At 43.6% G+C, this 20,283-nt stretch overlaps 1 protein-coding gene across 1 annotated transcript in view; it reads left to right on the top strand.

Moving 5' to 3' along the window:
• LOC143283449 (voltage-dependent T-type calcium channel subunit alpha-1I-like) overlaps positions 1-19,808 on the top strand; it is an 87,540-nt gene extending 67,732 nt beyond the window's left edge. The window contains exons 31-34 of the mRNA XM_076589689.1: positions 2,417-2,521; positions 5,704-5,844; positions 10,586-10,712; positions 13,253-19,808. Coding sequence (XP_076445804.1) covers positions 2,417-2,521; positions 5,704-5,844; positions 10,586-10,712; positions 13,253-15,210 — 2,331 coding nt within the window. The 3' untranslated portion in view covers positions 15,211-19,808. The remainder of the gene's footprint in view (positions 1-2,416; positions 2,522-5,703; positions 5,845-10,585; positions 10,713-13,252) is intronic.
• Positions 19,809-20,283: the final 475 nt, after the last annotated feature.

Genomic DNA, 20,283 nt, shown 5'->3' with positions numbered 1-20,283 from the left:
AGGCTCTGATGATTGCAGAAGCGTTGTTTGATGATCCGTGCTTGTCAAAACTGACAGTGTTGAAGTGCATGAGGGCAAGGGGCGGGAGGGAGGCTGTGGAGTTAGAATATATACACACAGCCAGGCTGTGTTTTCAGACGTGTGTGTGAAACAAATGGTATGTGCACTAAAATCCTGATGATTGGAATGGCGTTCGTTGATGAATCGTGCTTGTCAGTATGAGAATTGACAGTGTGTGCTGAAGTGCATGGCAAGAAATGGTTGTGGCGCTGGAATACTCACAGCCATGCTGACTGTGCAGTCGTGTGTTCAGAACAAGCAGCTTGTGCAGTAAAATCCTTCTGCTGTATTTCAGAATACCATTTAATGCTATGTTAAAAGCCAGTGATGTGATAAAGGCCAGGCAGTTTGTGCATTAAATGCCGTCTGGATTATTTCAGAATGTATTCAGGCTGACTTTGTAAAAGCTAGACAGTTTTTTTCGCATTAAAAACCATCAGCGTTATTTCAGAATGCAGTCGTGTTGCCTTCAACTGTACGGTGAAAGCCAAACAATGTTTGCATTAAATGTATTAAAAGCGAGGTCAGACTGGTGCATTACATGAACTAGTAGACAGTTGTTGCATTTCAGTTTTTTGGATTGGGGTGGTTAATTACTGAATCGCAAAACACACGTGTGAACCAATGAATGATTCGATCTGTTTTGAATGCTAAACTTCAGCATTGCCAGTTGTGGAAATAGATCCTGTGGCGTTTGACATGCTGAACCCTTTGCTCTAAAACGGTAACTTCCACGTGAATTCATTGTTTGCTCAAATGGGAAGTCATTTTGGGGTGGATTCACACCACCATGCAATCTACAAAACTGATTAATGTAAAAGTGACCACGTATTTTAATGCACTACTGTTATATACAAAAGATGATTTCATGGATATTTTTAGATACTATAACTTATTCACAGTTACGTGAATCAATTGATTAATGAAGAATGACTCATGAAATAATGTTCCTTCATATATATATATATATATATATATATATATGTGTGTGTGTGTGTGTGTGTGTGTGTACGAGCGTACGCACAAACAAGGCTGTATGTGTTTGCGTTTTGTGTGTGTGTGTGTGAGTGTGTGTGTAGTATTGGTTTTACTAATACTTCAAAAGTCAGACCTACTGAAGGTGTAAGATATTTGGTATTTTAACATCAAATGAAGAGAAATGTCACAAAACAGATACGATCTAATGGAAGATTCAATCGAGTCAACAGAATACGAGTCAAGGGCAGAAAGTTGTGCGGGTATAAATGTGGGTGTTCTTTATGCATATTTAAGAAATGATCATGTTTGCTTGTCGTACAGTTCTCCAGTCATGTTTTTGTTTTTGTTTTTTTTCCTGCTGCACGCATCAGTGTGCGTGTTTGTGTTTCCGTGTGTGTATGTGTAATGTGCAGGCTGTTTGATTTCTTCTTTGCGGTCGTCGTTATACACACTAAGTTAAGCCGTATATGTATGTGTCACAGTTCTCTCAAATTTTCCCATCTTTTTTTTCTGGCTGCACATTCCAATGTGGATCAAACCTACTACAAGTTTTTTGTTTCTATTTGCACTTGTCTTGTGAGTGCGGTACTTCTGAAAGCATTGCTCATCGTTTGTCAAGTTATTTTATCACAAGTGATTGTGACCAGAAACAACTTATTCCAGTTATAATGTTAAGGCAAAATGTGCCGTTGTGGAATAGCAGATACGTTTATAAAAAGAACTAAACCATTTCTCTCTCTCTCTCTCTCTCTCTCTCTCTCTCTCTCTCTCTCTCTCTGTCTTTCTATCTCTCTTCCTCTTTTGCTTTATTTTCTTGATCATTTGATATTATAGGATGAGTAAAGATGAATGAATTAATCAAAAAGACAGGAAATCACAATTTCCCTTTGATAAAATCATTTACAGTTGAGTACAGAGGATCCTGGTTAACATTTTCTAACATAAAAGAATTCATTATTCATCTTTGTTTGTTGAATATTTTCATTTGATGTTCAAAACTGCAATATTAAGAGATTGATAGTTGGACTGTAATTTGCCGCGAGTTGCTATTTCATTTATTAAAGTGGCTTCATTTGTCTGGAAATATTCATTACTATACATGTACTGAAATACAATTCACTATAAACTGCTTGGCACTTGATAGTCCCAGACTCCATTGAAACTACTTCAGAGCTATGATTCTTTTTTTTTCAGAATGGATGATGAGTATTCATAGCTCAGTTGTGAATTGTGGTGCCATAAGTGCTTAGTGCTGCCTTCTTCCTGTGTTGAGCCACAAACTGTGCACACGGCAGAATCTGTGTGCCTTGTGTGTGGGGGTTTGGCAGCATGGAGTGTGAGTGTGTGCTTGTGTTACCTTGCATGTGACTACTAACAGGAAACCTACAAGTATAAAGAGCTGGACGATGAAGTGGAAGAGGAGTTAAGACAGGAAATGGCTGCACTGGAACTGGGTAAACGAGATGAAGGCATTGAGCTCAAGGTATGACCTGCCGCCTGATGGAAGCTTCGCTTTTTTGTAGAGGACTTCATGCAGAAGACAGTAGTTTTTTTTCGTGTGTAGAGTCACATTTTGAGTTTTCACCAACTGCTGCATCCCTCCTCCTGAGTTTTTGTTTCGTTTTGTAAGGAAGACGATCAATAAAACTAAAATGTAAAGTACCCGTGTATGTGCAAGCGAAAGTTTTGGATAATGAGTAACGATTTCATTTCTGCTTTAATAAAAACAAAACAAATGATACATACCTGTATTGTATTGATCAGCCTTCATTATACTGCTGAAGACTGTCAGAAATCCTGCTGCTTCAAAAGCTTGGGACGAAATGTGTTGAGTGGTTTATGTCATGGATTGTGTGATTCTGTCCGCTTGCTGTGGCATTTGGACCACGGACCACAGAGACAATTCACAGAGAGTGTCATACTGACAGAAATGGTTATCGTGCTCGTTTTCATATGAATACACTGTAAATCAAACCCAAAAATATATCTTTCACGAAATTTCAGTTCGGAAGGTGTTAGGTTTATGCGTTAATTGTTAAACAATAACTGAATGATTGAGCACAAATGATTTCAATCATTTTTCATTGCGGTGATTTCTAAATGTATCATTTTTCTTCATCACCTTCTTCTTGCATAATTATTTTGTTTCCATCGGCTTTGCTTCTTTTCTTTCTTTTGTTTCGGTGTATTTCGTTGCTTTTTTTTCAGTCTTTTCTTTACCTCAGTCTTCCAGCTTTTATTGAACTCGTTGCGTCAGTATCGGCTTTATAACTGTTCTGTTTGCATTCCTTTTGATAGTTTGAATTTTGGAGTGTTTATTTCGGTTCACTTGTTGATGTTTTAATCCTCATGGTTTGCTTTGATTATGCTGTTTCGTCCATTTAGTTTAGTGATGATAGTGGTCTACTGTGCATAGCGCGCATGCTCAGGCATGTGTGCATGTGAGTGAGGTAGGGGGCGGGGGCAGGGACTTGAAATAGACAGCACTAGTATCCGATCTATCGCACTGTTCTATCTTTTTTAACGTAGCAGTCTTTATGTAAGCATGCCTGTATTTTTCACTCGGTGAATGTGGCACCTTCCACGATTTTTGAATGTTTCTCAACGCATGTGTGTTTGAGAATGATACGAAATATTTGCCGTTGATTTTGGTTTACTTCCTTATATGTATTGTTATTTACTTTATCGAATTCATCCTTTGGTGGTTGGTTTCGATTCATTCCATTTCATTCCATTTCTTTTTTTGTTGTTGTTGTTTTTGTTTTTGTTCATTTTTTCTTAGAGTAGTAATGTCTGCACATGGGTTCATTTTCATCGTCACTTGTTTGGGGAATATTAGGTCAATTCATTATGTTTTGTTCTTTTGTTTGTGCATGTATTTTCCCCACATGTTTATTTTCCTTGTTACCTGTTATAAAACAGGAGACAAAATAACAATGTCAGAATTATTTGCAAATGGACACGAAAACAAATGTGCTGTTCAAATTGTTTTGATTGAGTAATGTAACATATTTACATGTGTGTTTCCGGGCACATTTTGTGTACCATTCATTGGTTAAAAAATTTCACTTTGCCTGAAGAAAACAGGAGGTTTACATGCTTGTCATTTCACTGTGTCGTAATTTGGTGTTTTAGTGTCACATAAAAGAAAATTCTAAGCATTGATTATGATCTCTTGTATTATGTTTGATATGTTTGGTGTCTAACATACAGGCAAAGATTAAAGTCACTAATGATGATCTGCACGTTATGACACAACACATCAAACATCATGTTGATATGTTTATTTCAATTTTGCGCAAGATGGGGACTTATCGTGTTCGTTTGTTGCAAACGTTGTATGTTGAAGTTTCATTTTACCTGTTAGTTTAAGTGGAGATTGTACATTTCATATCAAACAAAAACTAAGGTCATGATAGTGAATGCCTGTAATGGCGTGCATTGGTACAAACAAATGCACAAGTGTTCGCGCGTGCTCATACGCATACACACATCATGATACAGGCACACATTACTCTCTCTCTCTCTCTGTCTCTCTCTCTCTCACTCAATCTCTATCTGTCTCTGAATATATTCGCACGCGCACACACACACACACACACACACACACACACACACACACACACACACACATTCATACCACACACACACACACTCACACTTTCCCCTCCCCACGCCCCGTCCACTCACACACACACACACACACACACACACACACACACACACACACACACACCTCTCCACCCAACCCCACCCCCCACACACACACTCCCTCACACACACTGATACGAGGGCAAGAGCCGAAACAGCGAGGACTGAAGCGTGAGGTGTCAGCTGTTTCACTCTCTCTCTCTCTCTCTCTCTCTCTCTCTCTCACACACACACACACACACACACACACACACACACACACACACTCACCCCCACACCCATCCCCCCACCCTACCCCACACACACACTGACACGAAGGCAAGAACCGAAACAGCGTAGATAAAAAGCGTGAGGTGTCAGGCGTTTCTGTCTGTGCACACACACACACACACACACACACACACACACACACACACACACACACAACACAACACAACACAACACAACACAACACACCACAACACACACGAGGGCAGACCTGAAACAGCGAGGACTAAAGCGTGACGTGTCAGGTGTTTCTGTCCGTGCACACACACACACACACACACACACACAACACACCACACAACACAACACAACACAACACAATACAACACACACGAGGGCAGACCTGAAACAGCGAGGACTAAAGCGTGACGTGTCAAGTGTTTCTGTCCGTGCACACACACACACACACACACACACAACACAACACAACACAACACACATGAGGGCAGACCTGAAACAGTGAGGACTAAAGCGTGACGTGTCAGGTGTTTCTGTCCGTGTGCACACACACACACACACACACACACACACTGCACTGCACAACACAACACAACACAACACACACGAGGGCAGACCTGAAACAGCAAGGACTAAAGCGTGACGTGTCAAGTGTTTCTGTCCGTGCACACACACACACACACACACACACACACAACACAACACAACACAACACAACACACACGAGGGCAGACCTGAAACAGCGAGGACTAAAGCGTGACGTGTCAGGTGTTTCTGTCCGTGCTGAAGGAGGCCCACCACCAGGCCACTGATGACGACGGCACGGGCAGCGCGCCAGGAGACAATGCCAACGACGACAACGGCGACAAGGTGGACGAGGAGGGCACCAACGACAGTGACCCCAAAGGCGTCATCGAAAACTCCGATGAGGTGAGAAAAACTGAAAGAGATTATACGAGAATGACCTGGGTGTGGCCCGGACCCCTTAGATTGTAAGGAGTTAAGGGGCCGAAACACTTGACTGAGGGTGGGCTTCTTCTCTGAAGACCTTGCATTGTCCAGCTCTCCCTAGAGTTCCTTATCACTACCTTACATGCATGAATATTGAAAAGTTTGTGCCGAACACAGATCAGACAAGAGAGGCAAGGCCTTCAAGACTCACTTGTGATACACTTTTAAAAAAATCTAATCATTAAAATGTGTTCTGTATTTGTTGTTATAAAGCTTCGGGTTAAAAGAAAAAGAAAAAAAGTCCTAATGGCAGATTCGAACCCAGCGTGTTCGGGTGAGAAGAATCTGTCGTATCCATTACACTATCATGGCTCCTTAACTGACGTTCAAAAATATAATATATAAACATGCTTTTTTTTTAAAGGGCGATAAATCGATTCCGGCATTCGCAGTGAGAACGCTGTTGAAATCGTATTATTCTGGTGTATCTTGGGCATTTAAAAAATCTTTAAGGGCAATTAAAAATTCTTTTTAAGTCCGCGGTAAAGGAGACCTGGCTATCGCCGCAATCACACTGCAACATTTAGCCGTTTTCTCTGGATCTAGATAGATGTACAAGTTTTGTTACACCCAGTTGACACGGTGGATTCAATTTCTCTTTTATGTTCATTCTAGTTTTATAGTTTTAAAGTTGATATGAAAATTGAGTATTTTGTTAAACTAATAACATGTAGAGCCAAGTACAAGTATTTTTAAACGTCATATGAAGTGAAAAGGACTTCATTTTGAGAAAAGTCACGACTGGAAAATTTTGCGTTTCATCAATTCAAGGGTATTAACTCTCATGGTTTATTATTTTTAACTGTGAATTCCCACTGATTCTGTGGTTATTTTTATGGCAGTTTGGGGCATAATCCAGTAAGTGATGAGGCGTTCACAAATCTTTCTCTGAATAAATATTTAACAGTCTCCTCCAACTTTCCATCACACGTTATCGTGTATTGTCGATTGAATATAGGATTGAACGGGCAGGCCAACAACTTGAAACAAAATGGCGTCGTTCGCGTTCGCGAAGAATATGAGCACGCGCTTTGAATATGTATAAATATGTGTACGCAGTTGATTTGCCCATGACCTTCAGGGCTCAGCCAATAGATCTATAAAGTCCACTCGTCGTATTGATTTTAGTATTTTCCGAAAAAGACCATTTGGGCGAATAAACATAGTGAAAGCCCTGTACACTGAGAGTAAAACACACAAGCTTTTTATGTATTGAGTATAATTTCAAAATGTAATGTTTAAGATGAGAAAGATCAGTTTAAAGCAAATTAAGCCCCCTAGCATTAATTACAGATTAATTTCCCTTTTTTACTATCTGCACCAAAATCATGCAAATAAATATAACTTCCATGCTTAGCAAAAGAAGTTCCTGTTTGAACAAAAAAAATGATAAAAATGACTGCTCTTGTTGTTGTGTCAGAATATCAGATCAAAGTGCCAAGTTTAGATAATAAAAAAAATATATATAAATATAACAGTTAATTCAGTTTGCATATAATTTGGCTTCTTTTAAAAAAAACTTTTGTGTCCATCCCAGAGGTGAAATATTGTTTTAAACAAGATGACTGGAAAGAATTGAATTTTTCCTATGTTTATGCCAAATTTGATGTCAACTGACAAGTATTTGCAGAGAAAATGGCAATGTTAAAGTTTACCACGGACACACACACACACACAGAGACAACTGAACACTGGGTTAAAACATAGACTCACTTTGTTTACACAAATGAGTCAAAAATAAAGATAAAACAGAACTCTCACCTGTTGGTTTGTCCGATCGTCTGGGAATGACAGGCTGTGGATCAGCAGACATTGTGGGAAGCATTATTCCTTTCAGACTGTCCGTGAAGTATCTCAGGGATCACTTGATCAGACTCTGTCCATGCACAGACGTATTAACAATGTTTATTTCGCTTCTTTCCTGGATTTGAGGCGTATTTCATCCATTCGGTCATTCCTTACTGCAACCTCGTGCGCTTGCCTTGCTTCAACTTTCGTCACTTCTCGTCTGAATTTATGCAATTCTATTTTCTCCACACTCCCAGCAGAAGAATTTTCGCGGTTAAAGCGAGCTCAAAACGGTGCCTGTGGCTTATTCTGAGAAAGCCCAAGTAAGAGCGATCGGTGACACCACTTCTGAAATAGCTACATTGGTTACCAGTTAGTTCCGCAGCCATTACATAGTGATAGTCCTTGCCTACCGTTATTCTGATGGGGCACTTCCGCCTGATCTGTCTGAAGCACTTCTCACATACAAGTCTTCGAGTTTCCACCGGCCCTCAAGGGAAACAATCTTTAATGTGCCCAAAATGAGCATGTAATGGAATTTATTTATGTGTAAATATATGGGCTTGTGGTGTATTCTTTTAGCATTCCATTTTACAACAGTGACGTCAAGACACGAATTTCATATTTCGACAAAACAAGACCTCATTTTTATTTATTCTCTTTTTATCCCGTAAAATTATAGTAATAATGATAATCCCAAAGCCTCAGCCAGTCCCGGAGGTATGATGATCTTTACACATGAACTATGTACAGATTTTCTTTCGATCCCCATCTGTATTTTCATGAACAAATCAAGGATTGTAAACAGTAAGTCCGGCCTTTAAAAAATGCTTTCCGAAACTGCAGAAACTGCAAATGACGTCATTCGCTCCTGACGTCTTTCCTATAAGTTGTCACTCCTTGTCTTACTAGACCACTGAAACATAAACATAGCCTTACACACATGTGATCTGTTACACTTGCTTACCGCCATTTAAATGGGGCACTTTTGCATTATCTGCCTGAAGCACTTCTCACATACAAACCTTCGCGTTCCCTCCGGTCCTCTATGGGGAAAAAATCGTTAAAGTGCCCAGAATGAACTTAAAATCTTTCGGCTACCGGAGTTTTGGTTTTTTGTGCTCCCACTGCCTGGAATTCGCTGTCTGTTGATCTTTTGCACCAACCAACAATCCCTCAGTTCAAATCCCAGCTAAAAACTCATTTGTTCTGTGAAGCGTTCTTTGTGTGATTTTCTCTCCTGTTTTGTGGGTTTGCCCTAGTGGTGTTGTTTTTTGTTTGTGTGGTGGGGTTTTTTGTTGTTGTTTTTGTTGTTGTTGTTGTTTGTTTGTTTGTTTTGTTTTTTGTTGTTGTTTTTTCAGATGTGACGGTTTTAAGTTGACTCGGTTGAGCGCTTGTATGGTTTGACAGTCCTGATATGGCCCTGCGCGGTCGGCTATACTAAAAGCAACAAGAACATGAACAAGATTTTTTCCTTCACTGTCAATCTGTTTTCTGCTCATGGATGTGTGTATATGGTTGAGGTACGTACAGTCAGTCACTTTCGGGTGGGCTGCAAGTCAAATGGGTGATTTGATTTCCAGCGCATAGAGTCTAAATCTGCTTGGACAAAATCGCTGTACGAATACCATTCATCATTACTGATGATTGTTACTAAGAATAATATGAACTCCGACTGTTACCCCAAAGGCGTCACCGAAAACTCCGATGAGGTGAGAGTTCAGTTTCAGTTTCCAGGAGGTGTCTAAGCGTGAGGGCTGATCCATGTACGCTACACCAAATCCGCTTTAACAATTTTAGGGAGCAGAGACCAGACATGTATACGCTTAAACCCAATGCGCAAATTAGGCCATAAAAGATCACCCTAGGTATGCATAAGACATTAACATACAAGGAAATAGAATAGATAAACAAGTGAATACATTACACTTTTAAAAAGGAAAGACACACATAAGAGAAATTAATCGGATCTATAATAATTATTATGAAGTTTACTGCCGGCTCGACGATACACGTCGGGAATGCAGAATTTGCTATGCTTCCATTTCAAGAGTCCCAGGTATTGAAAGATTAGTTTTCTCGGAGAGACTGGGTAACGGGTACAGACACACTGGACGATGAGATGACAAGATTGTCACGTGAAGAAGAAGCTTTAAAAGGTTCTGAGGTGGTGTCTGGGTTTGACAAATGAATACATTAAGTTTGTACAGTTCTAGACCCTCGTTCATGTGTTGGTTTGAGTAGATCTTTACTTGATTAGAGTGGTAGATGCAGGTTATGGACTGACCCACAATTTTGAACGATTGATTGTTTGATCGGGTGTATAACTGGTTGGTTGATTTGTTGTCTTGTTGAGGGTTTGCTGGTTTTTGTCGTTGTTTTTTGTTGTTGTTGTTGTTTTTTTTGGGGGGGTTGTTGTTTTAGTTGTGGTTTTTTTGTTTTGTTTTGTTTTGTTTTGGGTTTTTTGTTTGTTTGGTTGGGTTTTTTGTTGTTGTTTGTTTGTGGGTTTTTTGTTGTTGTTGTTTTGTTTTGTTTTGGTATAATTGATTGCAGAATACAGAATGCTATATTATCTATATAAAAAAAATTAATAAGAGAAATTGATTTGAAGCATAAAACACAAACACTGCACGTGAAGCACAGTCACTCAGCATATATACACAAAGCACATAAAATGCTTAAATATTAACTTGATGTAAACCATACACCACACTGGTTGATTCATGTTCGTCGAACGGGTCGACGGTTAAGTCAGTCAGTTTCGGTTTCGTTTTTTTTTTTGTTTTTTTTTTTATGGCGAGTTCCTGGAACCGTACCTGTAGTGGGTGTTGTTATTGTTGCCATGGTGACTGTGTGGTGTGGTGTTGTGCAGGTGAGCCAGGCGGACGGGGAGGAGGAGGACACGGACCTGGTGACCTCCGTGTCCAACCAGCCCCCCAGCTTCGCCTTCAGCGTCCGCCCGCCCAGCGAGGAGCATTACCACCACTCCGATGACAACAGTTAGTGATGCTCTCCCCTGGCTGTGTGCTGCCCTCTATGTCTCTGTCTGTCTGCCTGTGTCTGTTTCAGTAAATATCGACACAACATGACCACCACTCCGATGACAACAGTTAGTGATGCTCTGCCCCGGCTGAGTGCTGCCCTCTGTGTCTCTGTCTGTGTTTGTCTGCGTGTGTCTGTCTCAGTAAATATTGACACAACATGACCACCACTACGATAAAAACAGTTAGTAGTGGTGCTTTCATCTGGCCGTGTGTTGCCCTCTATGTCTCTGTCCGTGTTTGTTTGTCGGTCTCTGTCCAAACAGTCATTGACACAACACAACCACCAGTCCGATGAAAACAGTTAGTAGTGATGCTCTACCCAGGCTGTGTGTTTCCCTCTGTGACTCTGTCTGTTTGTCTGCATGTCTCTGTCTAAATAAATATTGACACAACACTACCACTACTCCGATAACAGCAGTTAGTAGTGGTGCTATCCTCTATGACTCTGTCTGTCCGTGGTTGTTTGCCTGTCTCTGTCTAAACAAACCTTGACACTACATGACCATCACTATGACAACAGTATTTTTCTGTTGATGGTCTTCTTGTGGCTGGCTGGCTCTCTCTCTCTCTCTCTCTCTCTCTCTCTCTCTCTCTCTCTGTTTTGTTGCGGTCTGTGTTTGTTGTTGCCTATCTGTATCTCTCTATCAGTGTGTCTGTGTTCATTGCTGTCTGTTAATATCTCTATTGTTCCATGTCTGTGTGTGTTTTTGTTGCTGGTAGTCTCTGTCTCCCTATCAGAAGTGAGTGTTTTTCGGCCCGTGGCCGTCTCCTACTCTCAGCTAAGTGTACTGTGAGCTCAAATGGGAAGACTGGGGCCGCAGCAATCGAGGGTCATCCACGTCATAGAAGTGTCTTTTGGAGAGTAATTCCAGTTCCGGCAATGGAATACAGGTTAAACTGTTGGGCTGCGGACACGATCTGAAGGGCACTGCAACATTCGTCTGTCAGGCTGGATTCACACTGTGACGGTAGTGACATGGAGAAGACATCAACTCGCAGGACGTTCACTGATGAATGTGTTGCTAAATGTGACTGTAGTATCCCAAACCATACGTATAAAGGCTTTATTCAGACTTTGTGGGTTGGTTTTATATCAGCTGTTTGAAAACTGTTCGTCTCGTCTAGTACCTCAGACCTGAAAAGATGATAAACACTTCTTTCTTTTCTTTCTTCATATCTTCCTCCTCCTTTTCTTCTTGTTCTTCCTTTCCTACGTCCATCATTTCGTCCCTCAGTTTCTTCCTTCATGCCGGGGGCCATACCGCAAAGTCAAATGTTAAAAATGTGCGGTGGGAGTCTGTCATTGTTGATAATTACCAGTCTGAACCCGTTAAAATTGAACATGGAGTCCCACAGGGATCTGTTTTAGGCCCAGTGCTCTTCACACTGTACACTGCTCCTCTCGCTGAAATTATCAACCGCCATAATGTCAGTCATCATTCTTATGCTGATGACACTCAACTCCAGAAGAGTGATACACCTGAAAAACTGTCGTCGCTCTTGCAAGAAACATCTAACTGCTTCCTGGATATTCAAAATTGGATGACTCTAAATAAGTTACAGTTGAACGCGGACAAAACTGAAGCAGTGATCATAGGAACTAAACAAAAACTCTTCCATTACAACTGACACAATCAAACTTGGCAGTACATCCATCCCTCTTTCCAGTTCAGTCAGGAACCTCGGCGTTGTCCTTGACAACACACTGTCCATGCAAAAATTTATCAATCAGACATGTCAATCCTGCTACTGCCAACTGCGGCGCATCAGTTCCATCCGGAAATACCTGTCCATTGACGCAACATCCAGACTTGTCGTTTCTCTCATTCTCTCTCGCCTTGACTACTGTAACTCTCTATTGTCTGGTTTGCCTGCTTCATCCATTCAGTCCCTTCAGCGCATACAAAACTCTGCTGCCCGACTCGTCCTCAGAAAGAAAAGATCTGAGCACATCACTCCTCTTTTGCAACATCTCTACTGGCTCCCTGTCTCACACCGAATAAAGTACAAGATCAGCACTCTATGCTACAAATGTATTCACAAATCAGCCCCTTCCTATCTCTGTGGCTGCCTTTCTACTCTACACTCCATCTCGCTCACTACGATCAGCTTCGGATCCACTCCATTTATGCATACCCAGATTCAAACTCTCGACTGTTGGCTGCCGTTCTTTCTCTGTCTCTGGACCTTGCAATTGGAATGAACTTCCTCTTTCGCTTCGTCAAGTCTCCACACTCACCTCTTTCAAGTCTGGCCTTAAAACCCACCTCTTCCCAAAATAGCCTCCCTTCCCTGCCTCTTCCTTGTCTTTAGTTTCTCCAGTTGAGTTATGCGTACGTGAGAAATGACTGGTGCGAAAGCGCTTAGATTTGTCTATGCACAAGATTCAGCGCTATAGGAGTACCATTATTATTATTTATTATAATGGTCTGTAAAAATATTGTTTAAAAAACGTATGTTTTGTTCTTTTTAGCTCAGTGTGTCTGTGGTTCCAGGCAGTCTATCTCCAGCCCGCGTCACCATCACCATGGAGACGCTGTCCACTCCCAGCCACCTGCTGCCCAGCCCTGGCCTGCTGAGCCCTCTGTCCCTCAGCCCCGCCTCGCTCAGCCCTGCCTCCCTCAGCCCCGTGCCCCACAGTCCCCACCTGCTGACCCCCGGGTCCGTGTCGCCCTGTCTGTCGGAGCCAGGCATCCACATCACGTCACCGCCCCTCAGCCCCGTGCAGCAGAACCCCCGCCTCATGCACCTGCGGTCAGAGTCCGCGGCACGGCGGCCCCTGATGAAGCAGTTCAGCATGGACCTGGGCTCTGATGGCCACCTGCACCACCAGCACCACGGCAGCGTGCCCAACGTCTGGGACAAGTGCGAGGAGGAGAAGGCCGCCACCTCGGACCTGAAGAAGAAGCCCAAGAACAGCCAGGGCATCTCCCAGTCCCACCCCACGCTGCCAAAGTCGGACTCGCTAGACAGCGACCCCGGGCAGAAGACGCCGCACCAACGGTTCAAACAACGCCTGCTTCGCAGCCGGAGCAGCGGGGCCAAGTACAGCCGTTTCAAGGACAAGTACAAGCGGGAGAAGCATGGGGAGGACAACCCCGTGGCCCAGAGAATGGTGGACTCTGGGCCGCGCAAGGAAAAACTTCGCGGCGCGCAGTGCGGCAGCGTGGAGACGGCTTCCGACATGGAGGACTCGCTCATCAGCAACTGGGCGGACGAGGAGGCGGCGTGTGACGAGGAGGTCAAGATGATCACCGGGGAGGCGGCGGAGGACGAGGACGACGTGCGGCCCACCCTGGTATCCTACACCTCCATCGACCTGGACGACCCCTCCAACGCTGCTCACTCCTCGGCCCACGCAGTGCCGGACTCCCGCCACTCCCTGGACTGTGACGCCATGATCCATTCCAGCTCCCACACCGCTTCCGGGGTGTCCCGCAGCTACGGGCTGGGCTCCAACCAGGCCATCTCTCCGCTGGCCAAGTCCCCCTGCCCATCCCGCCGTGGGGGCAGCAAGAAGGCCAAGCACCACCTCAAAGACCCCGGCATCGATAACTCCAGTTTTGATCTGGGGGAAGAGGTTCGTACGCCCAAGAGCGATTCCGTGGGGAGCAGCAAATCCGGCACCCCGGGTAGTCTGAAAGGGCGGAGTCCCTGCAGCACCAACACCCCGCTGAGGTCGGCAGGGAGCGGTCTGGACAGTGTGTCGCCCGCGTCGTTCCGGCAGGTGACGTCAGGCCTGAGCCTAGCCAGCAGTCCCGCCACGCCGCAGTCCCATCTCCTGACCCCTCTGCGGTCCCCTGTGGCGGGCTTTCCGGGCCTCCTCCACCATCACCCCGTGACCCCGACCTTCGGCCCCGGCTCCTTCCTGCAGGTGCCCGTGCTGGGACAGGGGCTGCCCAGCCCCCAGTCCCCCGTGCCGGGCATGATGCAGGAAAGACACATAGGGTCACCCCCCATTCAACGCCTTCACATGTGTTCCACATCCCCCGTGCCCCCCGGCCCTCGTCCCCAGTCCCTGGCTGTGCCTGTGGAGTGTGACCATAGCAGCGCTGTGTCTGACCCTTGTGTGTCGCCCTACCCCATCCCCTCGTCGCCTCTTCCCCCCTCTGCTCACTCCAGGACAGATCACCCGGCCTCCTCCAGGGACTCTTCCTCTCTGACAGCATTGCCATTGTTATCTCACCTCTCCGCTTCCATGAACCCTCTGACAAACGTGGATGTGGGGACTGACTCCCGGGGCGGGGGCAGCCTCCTGGTCCCTGTCCTAACACATCCATTGCAACCCTCTCCCATTCCACCTCAGCCAGCCAGCGCAGGCTTATCCCCCTTGCCTTCTTCTTCCAACCCAGGGGGAAGCCACCCGGAGAGCCCCAAAGTTCGACATCGAACATTGTCCGGCCGTCAGTCATTGGACCGGGACTGTCCAGACAACAGCTCAGCCCCTTGTTGAATACGCACACATCTCCTCTCTCCTCAGGGCGGGAGACTTCATTGATGGGGCAGACTGTTGTTTCCAAAACTGTGTGATCTTACCCAACACTGTGCCGACTGCAAGCCAGTGGGGCCCAGCAGACTGACGACAAACAAGTGTTGGGAATGTTTCTTATTACACTGTGCTTTATACGGCAGAAGTCAATCGTTTGTTTCTCATACAGTGTTGTGCAGAAGGAATGCAACTTTTCTTTCATTTATCCTGTTTGTTCAGATTGACGAGGTTTGTTGCAATATTTTGAATCTGTGAAATTCATGAGTGTACAGTGGAGGGGAACTTGTGATAGCCAAAATAAAGATCAATTTGTGATGTGCATGTTCAATGAGGAAGTTTCTTTTGTTGGTGTTAGAGGGGTTTCACACACCATTGTATTTTGTAGACTTTTTTCACTGTTGAGGAACCATGTGATGCAAACAAACTCGTTGATTGCAAATGTTGAATAGAAATAAGAAATAAGAAAGAAAAGAAAACGGGATTAAGCATTTCGTTTGATGCCCTGATTAACCAAATGAAACTGTTGACACGCTTATCAACAGATGCAACCGTGCTGCCACGACGGTTCACAGAATAGGAATTACTAAAAGCAGCAGTTGTGAACTTGAGGCATTTCAACCAAGTTGTCGCGGTCTCCAGTGTGTGAAATCACTGCAATAACTGGCCCAAGTGTCTTGAGTACAGTGTGGAATGAAAACTGAAAGACTGAACAAGTGGATTGTGTGTGCAATGTTGATCAGGAGTGGTAAAGTGGTAAAGTATGTCTCTGCTCTTGAGCATGAATGCAAAGGAATGCTGCCATTACAAGCCTAGTTCCGTCTTTCAGACTTATTATGTTTAAAGTGTACCATACTTTGTCAAAGTGTTCTCTGGTCATACTTTCGTTTGCTATTTTTCCAAGTATTGTACAAACATCAGTTATGATTTTTTGGAATGGATGTGGAGTTGCGAGAGAAATGATGTGACTCGACTGCACTGTTAATCATCAGTGGTTTCTGATTGTTTCTTTGGGTCGGTTGAGTACCGTTTTCTCTTTCAGTACGTTTTAGTGTGGGTGTGTACTTGTTCATGTAAGCTGACTAGTTTCTTGTACTCCCTGTTTGCACTTGTTTGCCAAAAGTGAAGCGTTCGATACTATCTACGTCCTCAAGACATGAATGACTTGCGTTTGTGACCGCGACTGTGGATATGGTTTTGAGAGTGTGCATTTCATTCATCCGATATTGCATTTATTGGGTGTTTTGTGGGTGTGTTTGACATGACATGCCGAATACACAGTCCCATTACATTCACCTCTCTTTTCTTGTGACGTCCTAGCCTGCCAGGCTGAGCACTTTAGAAGAATAGATCATCAGACAGTGGAACTAGTGGCAATCATTTCACCAGTTGATTCATTTGACTGTGAAAGAATTGTGTTTTCTAGACACGTACTTGTTCTTGGGTTTGTATCACGTAACGCCATCAAACACGGGAGAGAAAGTAGCCCAACAATTTGGGTTTTCTGGCCAGTTTTTTGGCAGTGATAATCTGTGGCACATTGACACATAATCCGCCCACCACCTTCCTTCTCTTCCATTCACCACAAACCACCCCCATTCCCCAACTAACCCCAGTGTGTTGGAACTGGAACGCACTAACAACGGACAAACCTGTTTGTTATCAGCATGCTTTGCACAGAGAATAGCCGCATAAAGATCGTAGTGCTCTGTTGAAGTTTGTGAAATGGTTTGTGCTCTAATCGAAAACGCACGAATGAATACGGCCCTTTCCCATATTGGATGCTTGTTCACAACATTATACACAGGCTATGGTGAAGAAGGTGGGAGCATTGCAGTGAAAAGGGTTTTGTTGCTGTTAGACATGCTGCATGTCCAGTTGTGGATATGCATGTTAGTTGTAGTATGTGTTGTTGTTGTTGTTTTTTCAGTGAGGATTGTAGCATTTGAATGATTCGAGTAACACGGGGACAGAGGTTGTGCAGACAGAAACAAGTATTATATTCTCAGAAATCATATACAGAAATAATTGGTCACCTGACTATATCCTCTGCTATGCTGACCCCTATAACACCCCACCCTGCACCAAGTGGTCATTGTGAACACGACAACAGATCGATATGGATAGATGAATAAATGATGTATTACAAGCAAAAAAGTAGGAACATCAAAGGTTCACAAAGAAATAGCAAACAAAAAACAATACACAGACATGATTCACTTCCTGTTACAGTGGCAGTTACTTACTTGTTTCCACCATCATAAAGTATGCGCGTCACAGCTTTAAAGTAGGTCTACATGAGTTTAATGATTTAATGTGCTGATCGCTCCTTATGAAAAAGAACCATTTCTGACAGACAGCACTCGTTTTCAGGAGATGAGTGTGCTCGGATGTGCACTACAATATCTGTAGACGCTGACGGCATTGTGACAGCGACGGAAAGCTGTATTCACTCGTCAAATTTCTTAACACAGACTACTTAGCATTACAATGCATGGTGAATTTAAGTTTCGTAGGAATGTGAAATGTGCCTTTTTATATTGATATCTCCCTTCGAGCTTTCCTTCTTTTTTTTTACCCACGCATAGCCAGCCAGTGCTTGATTTTAGAAGAAGAAAAAAACAACAGAAGTAAATCACGAATATGTTTTCTTTCTGCTTTTGTGTGGTATTTCTTTCAGTTGAAGAGGCGCTGCCACCTTGTCAAGATGACAAAGTATCATCAGTTGAAACGTATATATTGGCTGTAATCGCTGCACAATGCCTACCTTTATACCATAGAACAGTTCACACTAAGTGATACACACTGACAATGAATCTTTTGTATGGTCAGCCATGTAGAACAGCTTCCCTTCGACTTAAATCCACCTTTCTTCTTCTCCTCTTCTACAACTTCTTCCACCTGATCCTCTTTCTTTTCCTCCTCCTCCTCTAATTGATATAATAAATAGAAATCTTCAATTCGTTGGCATTCCTGTGTATTTTCCAGTTGACTTTAAAAGGAAATATACACCTCCCTGCCGGGTATTGCTGGGCTAGGAAGAACAGTGTTTCGTCGGGTTTATGGAATTCAGTGTGCCCATTGAGAAGCTTTGGATAAAGCTATTTAACTTGTTGATATCCGGCTTTGTGGTGTGGGTACAATGTGATTCTTTGCCGTTTTAGATCTCTCTCTCTCCCTCTCCCTCTCTCTTTCTCTGTCTCTGAGTGCGTTGGCTTCATGTATTTGATTGGGGAAAACAGGCGTGGAGAAGCCCATTGTCTGTAGACAAATTTTCTTCTTCAACAAGCACTTCGTTGAATATTTTTCTCGTTGTTCCCCCCGACCCACCCACCTACCCCCCGCCCCCATGTCCCCCAGGCCCAATCAACGACGGTCAGCTGTGGCCAGAGGACATTTTGCTGCTCTGCATTGGACAGACGGCGACAGCACATGCTTGGTTCATGTGGACAGTGTGATGGTTGTGTTCCCCTCCTTCCTCTATCACTGCCGTATCTCTTCTTTTTTTTCCTGTGAGATAAACCACTATCTCACTACCAAACATCAAACGATTCAAACGTATATCATCATTCATTGTTTTGATTACACTTTACTAACAGAAGAGCTATATTCGTGTATAATCTTCAAGCTTGTAAACAATGCCAGAGAACAGAAAACTTCTGCACGCTCTCATAACCGATTTACGAAGAAATTTCTTAACTGGATTACGAAAGGAAAACACCGACATGCCTTGAAAGTCTTGAACACAGAGATGGCAAGTCGGTGGAGATAGGTAGTTTTGTTTATTGTTGTTGTTTTTCATCAGTGGAGTGCCACGTCTGAGCAGACATCCATCATGGTTTCTACTCTGAAAACGACTGCAATTTCAGAACGTGGACGTTGTGTGTGAAATAATTGCTGTGTTTTGAGTTTTCAACTGTAAATGATGACGTGAAGGCGCAAAACAAATGTCATCAAAGTTGTGTTTGTGTCAAGTGAACTTTGTGTTAAACACGTCCTTACACCATGAGCATCGTTTGAGAACAATGCCACTCGGACATCCCCTCATGTTCATGAAGTTAAACACGTCCTTTGACCGTGAGCATCGTTTGAGAACAATGCCACTCGGACATCCCTTCATGTTCATGAAGTTAAACACGTCCTTTGACCGTGAGCATCGTTTGAGAACAATGCCACTCGGACATCCCCTCATGTTCATGAAGTTATGTTCGTGATGTAACCAAACATCCTCCACGCGGCAAAAAGGTCCCGAGAACAATGTTCACAGTAGTCACAGAAACTCTCATCACTACTGGCTCATTCAAACTTGACAATAAATAAACCCCTCTTTCCAGCTCTGTCAAGAACCTTAGTCACACACTGTGTGTGCAAAAATGTATCTCTCAGATCTGTCAGTCCTGCTGCTGTGAACAACGGCGTATGAGTTTCATCAGTAAATTACCTGTACATCGACCGCAACATCTAACTTCGTCGCTCCTCTCATTCTTTCTCACCTCGACTGCTGAAAGTCTGTCTTGTCTGGTTTGCCTGCTTCATCCAGTCACTCCTTTCAGCACAAAACTAAACCCTGCCGCTCGACTTGTCGTCGGAAAGAAAAATATATGAACACATCACTCCCCTCTTTCACTCTCTCCATTGGCTTCCTGTCCCACACAGAATAATCACTCCTCTCTTTCAGTTTCTCCATTAGCTCCCTGTCTCTCACAGAATAAAGAACAAGATCATCACTCTCTGTTATGAACGCACAAACAAACCCGGCCCTTCACATCGCTGTGGCTGCCTTCACCTCTATAACACATCTCACTCTCAACGATCAGCTGCAGATCTACTCCATTACCACGTTCTCTGTGTCTCTGGACGATACTGCACTTGGAGCGAGCACTCTTTCGCTTCTTCAAACCACTACACTCAGTTCTTTGAAGTCCAGCCTTAAAACCTGCCTCTTTCCAACATACCCCCTTCCCCTTTCCGGTCTTCACTTTCTCTGGCTTTCTGGCTTTCTATTAGCTTATATTTATGAGCGTTTTGCGTTCTTTTGAG

The sequence above is a fragment of the Babylonia areolata genome, chromosome 1 (genome assembly GCF_041734735.1).
Source record: "Babylonia areolata isolate BAREFJ2019XMU chromosome 1, ASM4173473v1, whole genome shotgun sequence".
NCBI classification, from domain to species: Eukaryota; Metazoa; Mollusca; class Gastropoda; order Neogastropoda; family Buccinidae; genus Babylonia; species Babylonia areolata.
Note: the sequence above shows the minus strand (reverse complement) of the source record. Positions and strands in the feature narration are given on the sequence as shown.